The 15934-nt window shown below is 41.1% G+C and overlaps 1 protein-coding gene across 1 annotated transcript in view; it reads right to left on the bottom strand.

The window, feature by feature from the left end:
• The window catches only part of LOC127411742 (bone morphogenetic protein 5-like), a 62608-nt gene that overhangs the window by 44775 nt on the left and 1899 nt on the right, over positions 1-15934 (bottom strand). The window contains exon 2 of the mRNA XM_051647473.1: positions 6153-6345. Coding sequence (XP_051503433.1) covers positions 6153-6345 — 193 coding nt within the window. The remainder of the gene's footprint in view (positions 1-6152; positions 6346-15934) is intronic.

The raw sequence follows: 15934 nt of genomic DNA, 5'->3' as shown, positions 1-15934 counted from the left end.
TAAAGATGAAGTTTGTAACTTTTTCAGTGTTAAAATACTTTTTTCTATCACAGCTTAATATGCAGAGAAACGTAAACTATAAATAGGTTAATTTTCTTGGAAACAGTAAACAATGTTTCTGTGGTGGTATAAATATACCACTCGCTTAGACCTGCCGCAACAACTTTACTCGACCAATGGTGTGAGTCGGGGGCGGGACTACCTGACTGTTATATGAGGGGTGTATTTGGAAAGCTGTTTTGAAAACATTGTTTATTTTTGCAATTTCATTCGGCTTCAATTCTTCAGCTTGAATTCTGCAGTCAGAAATTCTGATTACAGAATTCTGTCACAGTTCCGGCATTTGTGCCGGCTCATACTGTTGTTTGTTTTTCTCTCTCCCTCGTGTTTCACAGGTGGAGCTGGCACGAGTGATTGGCATTTCCATGGGCCCGGGGAGGCACTGATCATGACAATGATTTACTCGCCCGTTCCACCTGCTTCTCACTGATTGCACTCCCTCCTTATTCCTTGTGTTGTCCCTCTTTCTTTGCCAGTTTTTTTGTTTGCTATCAAATGTTAACCGTGCTCTCTTGTTTAGTTGGAGATTGCTCGTGTGTCTGTTGGTTGCCTGTCTCTAGAGGTGTGGTTATCTTCCTGTTCGCCGTCGGCTTCGCCTTTGCCTGTATTGTCACCCAGAGGATTCCTCGGTCTCTGCCCGCGTGTCGGGGTGAGAAACTCACCTGGGCTTTGCTTCGCACCACACCAGCTTCAACAGACTCTCTTCGCATTGCTCCTGACTTCCACAACGCACGCATTCATCATACTAACACACTCATTCCTTATCCCACTGAGCAGCTATAGCTTTTGACTCATCACTGCAGCTGGTGCTGGGTGCACCTGTCCTTGTTTAAAACGTTGTTGTTAATAAACTCATTGACTGTTTCCCTCTGCATTTGGGTCTCCCCTCACCCTCTGACAGAATAAATTGGCCAACATGGACCCAGCGGAGGAGACTACTCTTCGCTCCACCCTTTCACAACAAGTAGCTCTGCTTGGACAACACCAAGATCAAATCTCTGCCTCCAACTGCGCTCTGGAAATGATGGCTTCGCAGCTTGCGGAACTTACCATGGAGCCCATGCAGGTGAGTAGACTTCCGGTGTCATATAAGAAAGGCAGCGCCGGCTTCTTAAGAGGTTATGTTCTTCTTGCGGCCGATCGGGCCACCTCTCTGAAACATGCCAGTTAAAAGACAACGCTCATCAGTAGTAAGGGGGTTACTGATGAGCACGGCACCCTTGGACAAAGCCCTCAGACATTGCACACTTCTCCCAGCCCAGCTGCAGAATGGAACAGACAGTCAAACGATTTCAGCTTTGGTGGATTCCGATGCCGAAGGGAATTTCATTGATACGGACTTGGATTTCCAAATGGTGGCTCCCCAGGGTCCGATTGGATGAGCCCATCACCGCTCACACACTTAGTGGCATGCCCCTGTCAGTCATCACCCATTCCACGTAACCAATCACTATTGTCTCCGGTAACCACTCTGAACAGTTGTCCTTCCATCTCATCCGGCCCCCATCAACCCCAGTTGTGCTGGGACATCCCTGATTGGTAACGCACAACCCACACATAGATTGGGCAACCAACACAGTCCTTGTTTGGAGCTCTTTTTGTTCTTCACATTGTCTTAACTCTGCTGTCTCCCCTATCCAGTCTTGTGTTTCGTTGCAGAATGAGCCGGCGGATTTGTCCGGAGTACTGTTGGCATACTACGACTTGAGGGCGGTGTTCTGACAGTCCCGCGCAATGCTGCGACCCTCCCTCCTCATCGCCCGTACGACTGTGCTATAGAATTGCTTCCTGGCACCTCTCCTTCTCAAAGATGGCTGTATTCACTCTCGGCTCCCGAGAGGGAGGCCATGAACAGGTATATAAATGATTCTTAAGCAGCCGGTCTCATCTGCCCTTCCTCTTCGCTAGCAGGGGTGGGGTTCTTCTTCGTGGAGAAGAAGGATGGCTCACTTAGACCCTGCATAGATGTATCGCATATCGGGGTGCCTTTGCCGTTGATGTCCCTGAGCCTTCAAACTCTTGCAGGGGGCGTCCAACTTTACGAAGTTGGACCTACACAACACTTATCATGGGAAGGGAAGAAGCTGTCATGGAGACCCTGCAATGTATGGCCTCCCGTAACCCTTCTTCTTGGAGCAAAAGTTTAGTTTGGGTCGAGTATGCCCATAACTCGATGCCGTCATCGTCTATGGGGTTGTATCCTTCCAGTGTAGTCTTGGCTACCAGCCCCCTCTGTTTTCCGCCCAAGAGCCCGATTCTCAGATCCCGTCTGTTCACGTGTTTTTACAGAGGTGCCGACGCACCTGGAAAGCCGCCAGAGAAGCCCTCTTATGGACTGGCGCTCGTGTTAAGAGGTCAGTGGACCAACACCGGTCTAAGCCCCCGACTTATGTGTGCAGACAGAAGGCTTGGTTGTCCTCCCAGGACATTCCACTCTGTCTCCACTCACGTAAGCTGGGTCCCAAGTTTATCGGACCATTTCCCATCACCAAGGTCATTAGTCCAGTGGTGGTCCTCCTCAAATTACCTCCTCACCTCCGTCGCATTCATCTTGTCTTTCATGTTTCCAAAATTAAACCCGTTCTGTGTTCTAATTTGAAGCCCGTCACTCCCGTTCCCCCACGTTTGGTTGAGGGCTCACCAGTGTATTTGGTCAGGAGACTGATCGATGCTAGGCGGAGGGGCAAAGGGTACCAGTATCTGGTTGACTGGGAGGGATATGGACCTGAGGAGAGGTGTTGGGTCCCGGCGCGGGATTTCCTGGACCGTGCCCTCATCGATCGCTTCCACCATCAGCAAGGTAACTCTGCCAGTTCTGCCATTTGTGCTGGCTCATACTGTTGTTTGTTTTTCTCTCTCCCTCATGACTCACAGGTGGAGCCGGCATGCATGATCAGCGTTTCCATGGGAACGTTCCCGGGGAGGCGCTGATTGTGGCAATGATTTACTTAATCATTAATGATTAATTTAATGATTACTCGCTCCTTCCAGCTGCTTCTCACTGATTGCACTCCCTACTTATTCCTTGTGTTTTCCCTCTTTCTTTGCCAGTTTATTGTTTGCTGTCAAGTGTTAAACGTGCTCTCTTGTTTAGTTGGAGATTGTTCGTGTGTCTGTCTCTAGAGGTGTAGTTACCTTCCTGTTCATCGTCGCCATCACCTGTATTGTTGCCCTGTTCCCTTGGAGGAGGATTCCTCTGTTTCTGCCTGCGTGTCGGGGTAGAAACTCACCTTGGCTTTGCTTTGCACCACACTTCAATGGAGTCTCTTTGAATGGCTCCTGACTTCCACAACAAACGCACTCATCATACTAACACACTCATTCCTTAGCCCGCTGAGCGACTATAGCTTTTGACTCATCACTGCAGCCAGTGCTGGGTGCGCATGTCCTTGTTTACAAACATTGTTGTTAATAAAGTCATTGACTGTTTCCCTCTGCGTTTGGGTCCCTTTGTCTCCCCTCACCCTCTGACAGGATTCAATATTCAATTTCACCTGATTCTATATTTAATTAGGGTGACATTCCTTTATGAAAATTAATGTCATGGTTACTTGTGTAACCTCCATTCCCTGTTGGAGGGAACGAGACGTTGTGTCGATGTAGTGACACTAGGGGTCACTCTCGGGAAGCCCGAGACACCTCTGGTCTTTGATAAAAGGCCAATGAAAATTGGCAAGTGGTATTTGCATGCCACTCCCCCGGACATACGGGTATAAAAGGAGCTGGTATGCAACCACTCATTCAGGTTTTATGCTGAGGAGCCGATATAAGGTCCAGCCATTTCAGCGGGTAGTTCAGCGTTGTGGCAGGAGGGACACAACGTCTCGTTCCCTCCATCAGGGAATGGAGGTTACACAAGTAACCATGATGTTCCCTATCTGTCACTCACTCGACGTTGTGTCGATGTAGTGACACTAGGAGTCCCTATACGAAATGCCACAATTGGCTGAACTGTGTTACGTGAACTGCGGTGTGTGATGGGCAGACTACTGTGTGCTTCATAGCCAGCACACCAGGTCAACACGTAACCTCCCCCAACATATTTATGAGTGTCGAACGGCCCTTTTTGGGGACAAGTTGACTACCCAAAAGATAGAGACAGGCTTAACCCAGTCGTGGCCACTTTTCCCCTTCTTTATTTCCACTCCCTAAAAAAGAAGGGGGATTATCCGACTGGGCTGCCAGGTCTAGTTAGGGGTGTCCCTCCCAAGGGGAAGACACCGCGGAGACCACACAAAGAGAGGGGGGTATATTTAAGTGGAAAAATACATCACATGGTCTTTCCAACAATGTGGAGAGTCTTCAAGGTAGATTCTGCCCAATGGGGGAGTAGTTACTACAAACATGGAGACTGGGGCAGAGGGGCTCTGCCCAAGGAAGACGCAGTTTGCCAACAGGGAAACGAATTAGCGGAAGATATATATCGCATGGGGTTAGCCTTACAGGGAACCGCCACATGCGGAGCACCTACCCCAGAACAGGACTCTTAGTTCACACGTGTACTGGGCCGGCAGCAAGTCTCTCCGAAAACTCGACTGCCACAGGGCTCGGAGGAAGTCAACCAGGGAACAAAGTTTGTGAACACTACTGGGAATTAATGGTGCACGTCTTCAGCTCCAAGGGAGGTGGAAGGCACTATGTGCAAGTGATACACCCGGCCGGCTATCCCGGGCTTATCCGCTTGTGTTGCGTGCCACTACCTGGGACGAAACCGGTTCCACCCGGAGGTTGTAGAACCTTGCACAGGTGTTGGGTGTTGCCCAGCCCGCTGCTCTGCAAATGTCTGTTAGAGAGGCCAGGGCCCAGGGAGCCACTAGACCCCTGGTAGAATGGGCTTGTAGCCCTACCGGGGGTGGCATGTCCTAGGCGACATATGCCATAGTTATGGTGTCAATGAGCCAGTGGGCGATCCTCTGCTTGGAGACAGCGCTTCCTTTCCGCTGTGCACCAAAGCAGACAAAGAGCTGCTCAGAGATGCTAAAGCTCTGCGTGCGATCCAAATAGATGTGTAAAGCGTGCACCGGACACAGCGACGACAAGGTTGGGTCTGCCTCCTCCTGGGGCAGCGCTTGCAGATTCACCACCTGGTCCCTGAAGGGGTGGTGGGAACCTTGGGCACATAGCCCGGTCGGGGTCTCAGGATCACGTGAGAGTAACCCGGACCAAACTCGAGGCACGTTTCGCTGACAGAGAACGCTTGCAGGTCACCTACCCTCTTGATGGAAGTGAGCGCAGTCAGGAGCACAGTCTTCAAGGAGAGTGCACTAAGCTTGGCTGACTGCAAAGGCTCAAAGGGGGCTCTCTGTAGACCCTGAAGAACTACAGAGAGGTCCAATGAGGGAACGAGGTGCGGTCTGGAGGGATTCAGCCTCCTGGCGCATTTTAGGAACCTGATGATCAGGTCGTGCTTCCCTAAGGACTTACCGTCGACTGCGTTGTGGTGTGCTGCTATGGCGGCAATGTACACCTTCAAGGTGGAAGGGGACAGCCTCCCTTCCAACCTCTCCTGCATGAAGGAAAGCACTGATCCGACTGCACATCTCTGGGGGTCTTCCCGACGGGAAGAACACCACTTAGCGAACAGACGGCACTTAAAGGCATACAGGCCCCACTCTAATTTGTATTACTCTATTGAAAACTAGTGATAAACAACAGCACTACACTTAATATTTTGCTTCAAGAAGAGGGCAAAGTTCCTTTAAGGCTGCACTGGGCTGAAGGGAATTAGTGAATCATTTATGTGAACTAGTTAATTTACATGTACTGTCCGAAAGAACCAATTCACTTATGTAATTTGGTTTTCCCAGTGCTACATGAGAGAGAGAAGATGGTTTAGGTGAGTGCTTTGATTACTCCTCTCAGCTTCATTACTGCTTCCGCAATACATTGTGACAAATGTACAGTTTTGTGACGCTACAGCGCTAATCATTGGAAAAAGTAGCTTGTAAATGGAAAACCTACACTATTGTAAAAATAGCTGAACTACTGTCATGCTACTGAACAATGTAGTTAGTAGTGTTACTACTTTTATTTAACTACTCCCCAACACTGCTGGTACTGCATATACTGTAGGCAACAACACCATCGCTCACCTGTTTGGATATTCTTTGATGACTTGGTATATGGTGACCTTGAGTGTGATATTCTCATATCTTCCATGAGTGTGATCCTTATAAATCCTGAATTCTGCAGCGGTCACAGACTCTCCTTCCGGGATCTGTGTCAAATCGAAACGAAACTCCCTGTAGTGTCGTCTGTGATGCGAGAAATCCTTGTCCCTCTCAACTGCAGGAAAATACAAAATGTACAAAAGTAATTCATCAAAATCGTCAACATTCCATGCCTAATCCAAACATTCGGACAACCAACAAAAGCAATATACAGTCCATTAAATCAGTCATCAGAGCGCAGGTAGCCTTCTCTACACAGCCCTTCCCTGTATTCTCTGTCCATGATGAATGGGGCTGTCAGCTAAGAAAAACAGGCCTTTGCTAATAACATATTGCATTAGCAGAGAATAGCTGATGCGCCACAAATTTCAAAATCGCTAACAAAGTTAGTGATGACGGTTTAGGTGAGTGCTAACAAAGTTAGTGATGACGGTTTAGGTGAGTGCTAACAAAGTTAGTAATTTAGTTAGTGATTTGGTGAAAGTTGGTGGTTTGGGAACAATGTGTCACAGTGTTTTTGCCAAAATTCTGACCTCCCAAAATTCCAGTTTCCAGCCCGCTGAAAATACCATGTGGGTGAGATGTTATCACTGTAAGAAATTTAATGCTACCTCCTAAATGTGTCCTAAATGGGAGAAACTTAAATGAGAACACATTTTTGATATATAGTAAGTGCCTCATAGATGAGGCATACTCCATATATCTAGAAACTGCTCTGCTAGATGGCTATAAAGCATTGCATTGAATGTTTTTTTTTAACACTTTTACAGGCCTCTCAAACTTTTGGTAGAGCACATTTTGATACTATCACACTAAGGTATACTATTTTGTTTGTACACAAGGCATCTCTACCACATGGGTCATGTATTTATGTGAAGTGAAATTACTTTGCCTCTAGCGAAATGGAATTACCAAAAAAAATAAATAAAAAAAGGTTTCCAAAGGTTTCCCGAACACCCCCACGACTTCCTTTGGCCTGACAAACAGACAGTCATGCCCCAAACTCACATCATTGGTTGAGCCAATGTTGCCTTGTCAGCTGGATTGCATTTCCCGTTTAACTACGTAACTAAATGCTTAACCACCATAATAGGATGCATTTTTGGAGAAATGAAATAGCTAGTCACAATTGTCTCCCAAAACCATAGTAACTATGTTGCACATTCATTGTTCAAACCATGTTGGTTCAACCAGGGCTGCATTAACCCAGTGGGCAACATGGGCTGCAGCCCAGAGCCCCGCTACTAAGAGGGGCCACGGATACACGCGATCAAATATGAATTTTAATATGAATTGTGTCATTTCGGCGACACCAAACTCTGTAAAAAATCATTATTATTTCTAAACAATTTTCCTGTACACTCTTGCCACTCTTAGTCTGCTATTGTTTGCAAAAACGAGTAAATTCACAGCTAATCAGTGTATTACAGGTACTCCCGCCTCAAAGTCACGCAATTGGTTGAGCTAGAAATTGACACATCACTCAAACTAAGACAGCAAAGTTTTGAAAGTGCTACAGAGCCAGTGTTTACATCTTTGGGGGAAATCAACCTATAAATGGCTTACTTGCAGTAGGCTATAATTGTCTCTGCAATAAGAGACATTATTTTAACATCGGAAAAAAATAAATCACACAAGGATGTTGATTCACATTATGAAAATATGTATTTATATGCATTACCTGTCTGAATTGGCTCCATACTCTAAGCACTTATAATTGAATTCACCCTTGAACCAGAAAGAGTTTTTTTTTGGAGATCAGCCTAATCAAAATCAGCTGAGGACGTCAGTGAATTATAACAGACTGAACTGTACGATGACAATGTTAACAGAGCACGACGATCCCCTGCACCTTTTGGATTTCAAATATTTATTTGAGGGCTTGCTTTCAAGAAGACCATGAAGAGGGCATTTAAGTAGTTTGATGATAGTGGTGAGTGTCATTTAATTTTATGTAGATCTCTGCTTGACTGTTTTAGTAGTTTTAACATGATTGCATGGCAAATTTATTTATCCTCATTGGCGTGGGCTATATTTGTATGTATTCCGCAGTCTAAACAAAATTATTTCTGTCTATGTTACATTCATACTAACATCCATTTAAGGGCTGATGTATTTACTATTTGTTCTTTATTGGACAAGCTTTGACATATGTGTCATTGGCGAGTTTTCTGTGATCATATACTGTATGTTGGTAGTTTGCGACTCTCTGGGTCATGAGCGAATATTTAGGGGCATGGCTCATGAATATTAATTAGCTTATTATGACGTTGGTTAACCTGTGTAGAGCTGTAGATCATGTGACCTAATTAAAATGCATTAGCTAGCCCAGGGCCCCAGTGAGGCTTAACCCAGCCCTGGGTTTTGCAGTTTTGCAGAGAGAGGAGTAATAACCTTTGCGGATATTAAATTACAATAGCTTATTAACATTTATTTTGTGAAAGCACAAAAGCTGCATGCACTATGTAAATGTGACAGTTACATTGCGCTGCAATAGCGGGGTTTCCCTTTACATCAGACTTTGGGGTTCCCCCGATGCACTTGAGCACATATGCACATGTGCACTCTTGAAAAACCGATAAGAACTTCACTTAGAGTGAGCATTAATATGGACACATAAGCTATGTTCTCCACAGGTACCGTCTGAGTTCAAGTGCTTTCTTTAAACAGCCTTTAATCCCTTAAACGGCTGCATTCATGTTTACGTGATGTATCAGAACGCTGCTTTCTGCAAAACCCCGGAATAAGAAGTTTTCATATATATATATATATATATATATATATATATATATATATATATATATATATATATATGAAAGATATAGAACCCAACTTTTGACCATAGTTGGCTAACGTTGCTTTTGGGAGATGCACCCCTGGTCGAGTCGCAAATTTTTGACACGTAGGATGGCAGTGGAAGAGTCATTTATATTTATGAGTAAAGTTATGCTTTATTGGACGATTCAGTAATATTCATCAGGAAAACCCTACCTGATTGGTCGGAGAAACTGTAACCCAACCATAACCCTACCTCCTAAACCTAACCCTAACAAATCAGGTAACGAATTACCATTAATATGAATATGTCTTTACCTGCCATCCTATGTTTCGGAAATGCACTGTTGGGTCACTCAATCAGAGAAATGTTTTGATAGCACCAAAGAGCAACAGTGTTGTTAACACCTTTTGGAGGAATCAACCTAGAAATTGTTTACTTATAGTTGCCTCGGAATATTGGGATACAAAAAAAATAAAAAAAAATGTTATCCTCTTAAAAAATTACCCACTCCTTTAAAGGACAACATTTTTTATTTTATTGTATTTATTTATTTTCTAGTCAAGGCTGTTCCATTTTCATCAGCATCATTTTAGGATGTAATCTGCAGTTAAATCAGTCATTACATGGGGGATCATTTTCATGAATTTTTGGATTTTTTTTTTTTTTTCACTTTAACAATTATTGGGTATTCCATCCATTTGGGAGAGGCTCATAATAAAACATAATTGTTGCGTCCATAAAAACGAATCAGCCTGGGCTGCATTTCCCAAAAGCATCCCAAAAGCATCGGCGCCAATGGTCTCTACGATCAACTTAAATTTGTGATGCTTTTGGGAAACGCAGCCCAGGTCTCAGAACCACTTTACTATACCTACATTTTTGCAAAATGATTTTTATTTGGCTCATTGTACATATCATACAATCGCAGTTTCCTGGTGAATTAAACTCTGCGCTACAGTGACTTTTATTCATTTTTTACATAAATCACAATAATGGCAGGTTAACAGTTCATATACACATACTTTTCACCATGTTCCTCACACAAAGCTTTCTTCTGACATCTAAACACTTTTACTATAGTACATGACTGACTTTACTACTATATAGCGCCAGTGGCGGCCGGTGCATTTTAAGTCTTGGCCTTCAGTGCGATTCATGCCATTAAGAAAACACAGTTTCACAATTAATAAGACACCCTATGCCTATGGACATCATACATTACATCGCAGCCAAATAATAATACCAATTGACATTTTTAAAACACGTCCACGCACGAAAGCCAAAACCAACAAGTTCTAATACCAGGACAAAGCTCTCTAATAATATTTGTGATCTAAATATTGCTTGCAATAATTTTTGTTTCGTAAGGGTACACGGTTACTTTTCAAAACTTAAACTGATACTGAATGCTCCAGCCAGCCTAATTTACACTTAGAAAACTCCTGATGTTGCTATAACAATGCAAAAAGCACTTATCAATTTACTTGAAGTAAAAATTGGCTCTCCTTTCCTGTTTAGATCTCAGGTTTTTAAATCCATAAGGATCTCTTTCTCAATGGCAATAGCGGCAGTAATGACAGTCGACTCGTCAGCTAGATCTCGCACTCTTCGCTTTCAAATTACGTACATCACTTAAAGTGTGATTGCGTCACTCAAGGCCAGCTAGAAGGCTTCGACTGGGACATATTCTAAAGACCACACCCACCAAGAACAAATAAATAAATCTGATTGGCTGATGAAACTGACAATCTGACTTTAGATGCCTATTCACTTGCACTGTTGAGGGATTCTGTAGAAATTCTGAAGGCTTAACGGGGTGGAGCTCAGACTCACGCGCTGCTTCGGAAGCGCTCGGCTTTGGCTTTGGGCATGCGATTTGTGAACCAGTCGTCACACCCTTGTAAGCGTCAAGAAATAAATTCTGATTGGATAAACTGTTTGTCGTTTGCTATTCGTTTTTAGATGAATTAGGAGTGGAAAGCAATTGAAAATAAATAGGCAAAAGGTGATTGAGAATGAAAGGATGAAAAAAATATTTATTTATTAGACATGTTAGGCCAGCAGAGAAGGCTTTGCTGGCCCTGAGAATTCACCACTGTATAGCACGTTACACTTGTGATGCAAAGGACTGCGGGGTACGAGTACTGTAGAACACTTGAGTCAGCATGTGAGTCAAAAGTGTCATAGAAGCATCACAAAATGACATGGTTGCTACAGCAATTGCGTTTTTCATTTCATATTTGCTTTTATGACACTATCGATTAAGTTTAGGTTTAAGGTTAAGTGTAGGAAGGTAGGTTTTGTTGATTTTAAACTCGATATAGCATTAACCTAAAAAAAGAACATTTTAGCACCACACAGTTGATATTTTACCTTGGAACTTCCACAATATGTGTAATGAACCACGTAATTTCGTTTTGCAAAAATGCCACCGACAGTCACACAGACACGTAATTTTCATGAGAATAAAAATAGTTAGTTGTTATCATTACCGCAAAGAACTACAGAATGCATTGTTTTTTGTTTTTGTTTTTTAAAAAGAATGATTAAACATTGTCTCCCTGTAGTGTTACTGCCATTAGTACACCCATGTAGCCCACTGTCATTTTCTTTTACAACACAAAGCATGCAGGGTGATATGTGATATGTAGAGCAGCATAGAGCAGAAAGGCTGAAGTGTGTTTGCTTTGGTGTCAGTGAAATTCTCTGATAGTTTATCTACAGTGAAAGTCTGTAGTTACTTAACACGCAGAGGTCAGAGGGCAGGCCACAGTTACACCAGCTGGCCCGACTCAACTTCACGTCTTGGCTGCTGATTAAGACCAGAGGTGGTGGAAATAGTGCTTTTTGGGCAATGGAGATATTAATTCATTAGATTAACTGAATAGATAATTGAAAGTAAAGGCACCTTTTGCATTTTGTTACATTCAAAACAATAAGTTAAAGGTATGTTCCGGATTCAGTACAAGTTGTGCTCAATCGACAGCATTTGTGGCATAATGTTGATTACCACAGATCATATTTTTGAAAACAAAAAAAGAGAGAGAGAGAGAGAGAGAGAGAGAGAGAGAGAGAGAGAAAGAGAAAGTAAATTTCAGTTACAGTAAGGCACATACAGTGGAAGTGAATGGGACCAGTCCATTGTTTCAAAAGTACAACCACAAAATGTAAAAATATTATACATGTTAACATACCTTTAGTGTGATACGAAAAGCACTACATGCATCGGCATTGCTTTGTCATGGCAATGAAGTTGAAAAATTCTAAATAACTTTACATGGATTAGTAAGGTTAGTAAGCGATTTTATCACACTAAATCCATTTCAACACATACAATGTTTATGTCTTGTAGTTATACGTTAACATTTTACAAAAAGGTACCATTTGTTAATATTAGTTAATGCATTAGGTATCATGAACTAACAATGAACAATTTATTGTTTAAAGTATTTATTAATCTTTGTTCATTTTTGTTGATAAAAACACAATTGTTCATTGTTAGTTCATGTTAGTTCATAGTGCATCAACTAATCTTAACATATATAACTTTTGCTTTTAAAAATGTGTTGAGCAGAGTGACTCGTGGCAGAATGCTGCTCAGACTCAAGTTGGGGCTTGATCAACCATGGCTGGGTCGCTCGGGCGAGGCTGTATGATATTCGAAAGACCCTAAACACCCTATGACCCCGGGTAACATCACTGATGATGTGTCCGAGTGCATCGCAAGATATATCTTTTATCCGGGTTCAATACAAGTTGAGCTCAATCGACAGCATTTGTGGCATAATGTTTATTAACACAAAAAATTATTTTGACTCGTCCCTTCTTTAAAAAAAAAGAAGCAAAAAACAAGATTACAGTGAGGCACTTACAATGGAAGTGAATGGGGCCAATATTTGGAGAGTTTCAAATCAGAAATGTGAAGCTTATAATTTTATAAAAGCACATTAATTTCTTCTGATAAAGCTTGTGTATTATTTGAGCTGTAAAGTAGTTCATATTGGTGTTTTTAAAGTCATTTTAGGGTTTTAGGGTTTGTCGTCGTGGCAACAAAGTTGTAAAATTGGCTATAACTTTAAACTGTGAGTATTTTAACGTTTACAGATTGGCTTTTTAAAAGGAAAAGGAGGGGCATGTCAAAATTAATTTTTGTGGTAATTAATATAGTCACAAATGCTGTCGATTAAGCTTCAGTTGTATTGAACCCGGAATATTCCTTTAATGTTTACAGACTGGCCCCATTCACTTCCATTGTAAGTGTCTGAAACTGCCATTTATAATTTTTTTATTTTATAAATTAACAAATTACAATTTTGTGTGTTGTTATTAACATTGTGGCACAAATACTGTTAATGTAGGAATACAAACAGACACAAATGAGACAATTATTGACATACACTAAGATTTTTATGATAAATATTTGAGGAAATATTGAGGTATCTAGCTGTTGATTGCATACTTTGGCTAATCTGAGCACCGTTTGAAACATTGTGCATGTTCTTACACCGAACACACTTAAACGGTTTGAGCATAAACCAATTGGCACACGTAGATTTTTGCTCATTATCCTGATTTCGCATTGCATGTAAACACCTTGACCGGTGCTCATACCGGCTTATCCAGTGTATGCAAATGTTGTGCGCATGACTGTTTACGCTTTGACGTCAAAAGCAGAGAATAATCTGACGATTTCAAGGCTCATGTAACCACGGGTTTCTTGCATTGTCAGATTGTTGGTGTTTATCAGCATACTGTTGTGCATGTAAACATGCTCATTTTTTTTAGATCTCCTGAAACGCTCCTCGTGCAAAATCTGAGAAGCAGAAAAGTCAAGCAAAGGTCTCAGTTTAATCTTATTGCTGTCTAGGAGAAACAGTTTTAAAGAGATTTTATGATGACATTTCTCATCTATCTTACATTGGTGTACTTCCTGATAATTTTTAAAGCTTGTAGAAAAGCTGCTTTTATTAAACCCATTCTTTGGACCACAGTGTTTAGAGAGGCTGCAAAATATACAGGATACTATGAGTACTTTAGCTCTGTGTCGTTTTACATTAAAAGAGTTGCATTGCTCTAAGAGCAGATAGAGTACAAGCCCTCATTCTCTTGAGTGAAAACAGATGGTGTGCGGTTAAGGTGATGATGGTGAACTCTACCTTGTAACGCACATGTTTATTTACTCTGCCTTACCTGAGGACCAAACTTTGGTAAAAGAAAGAAAGAAAAAAGTATGATAAATTGATAAAAACCCTCACATTCATTCAAGACTTTTGTAATTAATTCTGGTGTATGATTATATCCTGAACAATGGCCCTTAAAGTTATGTCCATGGAAGAGCATGCAAAAAATATGACTATAGCAGTCTCTAACACATAAATTAGATTAGCAAAGAAAGAGAAACTCCACTAGCTACTGGCACCAGATTGTGACCAAAAGCAGCTTTCTTCCAGTTCTTTCCTCTGCTTAACAACAGGAAGTAATTAAGGCAAATTACGCTCAGGTCAGACAGTCACTTGATAAGTTTACATTAACTGTGAGGTGAGAGGTCACAGCCACTGAAGCTGTGTATACTTCAGAGAATACTTATCAACTTATCACAGCATTCTTCAAATAACAGTGAAGAGAAAAATATATTATTAGCAATGACAGGATATTAACAAAACCTGTATGCTAACATCCTTCATAATTTGGGTCATATTTTTTACTCCACATTCACTGTGTGTGTTTTCTAAGAAGTAGTCTATCTACTTTTTATTTTCTCTGTAAGCTGCAATTGCCTCAGAGTTTCCAGTAATCACACAGTCCTATATATACACAGTTTATGGAGTTTTCAAGGGCAGCTTAAATGTGTACAACTATATTACTGTAACTATAGTAACTATAAACAGACATTCGGCTAAAAATTCGCCTGCTCTTTAAATTTAAGGACATATAAGAGGGCACTATGATATTTAAAAAAGATACACAGCAACAATATAAAACTGCATAATACAAAAAACAATTATTATAAAACTTACTTAGTTTAAAATAGTGTATTAAATAGAGTAAACATGTTAAGCTCAATCGACAGCATTTGTAGCATAATGTTGATTACAACAGATAATATATTTGATTTGTCCCTAATTTATATATATATATATATATATATATATATATATATATATATATATATATATATATATATGAGGGACGAATCAAAATAAAAATTGCAGTTACAGTAAGGCACTTACAATGGAAGTGAATGGGGCCAATCCATTGTTTCAAAAGTATAACCACAAAACATAAACTTTATATTAACATAATTTAACTAAATGCTTTTAGTGCGATAAAATCACTTACAGGGTTAACCAGCATTGTGTCGTCTGTGAGGTTGTAATATTCTATATAACTTTACTCAGATTAGTAAAGTTATTAAGCAATTTTATCATACTAAATCCATTTTAACACATACAATGTTTAAGTTTCATAGCTATACTTTTGAAACTGTCTATTTTAACGTTTATGGACTGGCCACATTCACTTCCATTGTAAGCCTTTCCAAAACTGTGATTTTTGTAACCTGCAATTGCCTCAGAGTTTCCAGTAACCATACAGTCATATATATGCACAGTTCATAGAGTTTTCAAGGACAGCTTAAATGTGTACGACTATATTACTGTAACTATAATAGCTATAAACTGACATTTTGTTAAACAATTCACCTGCTTTCAGGACACTGGAATGATAAGAGGGTACTGTATTTGATATTTAAAAAAATACATGAAACAACATCAAGAAGACACATAAACGTGTAAAGACAGCAACAATGTAAAACTGCATAATAATAACAACTATTATAATAAGACTAATCTTGCTTGAATAGTCTAATAAAGATTTAAATTGAAATTTAAAACCACTTTGTGATTTGAAGTACACTACATGATTA

This window comes from Myxocyprinus asiaticus, chromosome 21 (genome assembly GCF_019703515.2).
Source record: "Myxocyprinus asiaticus isolate MX2 ecotype Aquarium Trade chromosome 21, UBuf_Myxa_2, whole genome shotgun sequence".
Taxonomy (NCBI): Eukaryota; Metazoa; Chordata; class Actinopteri; order Cypriniformes; family Catostomidae; genus Myxocyprinus; species Myxocyprinus asiaticus.
This window is presented reverse-complemented; position numbering and strand designations above follow the sequence as displayed.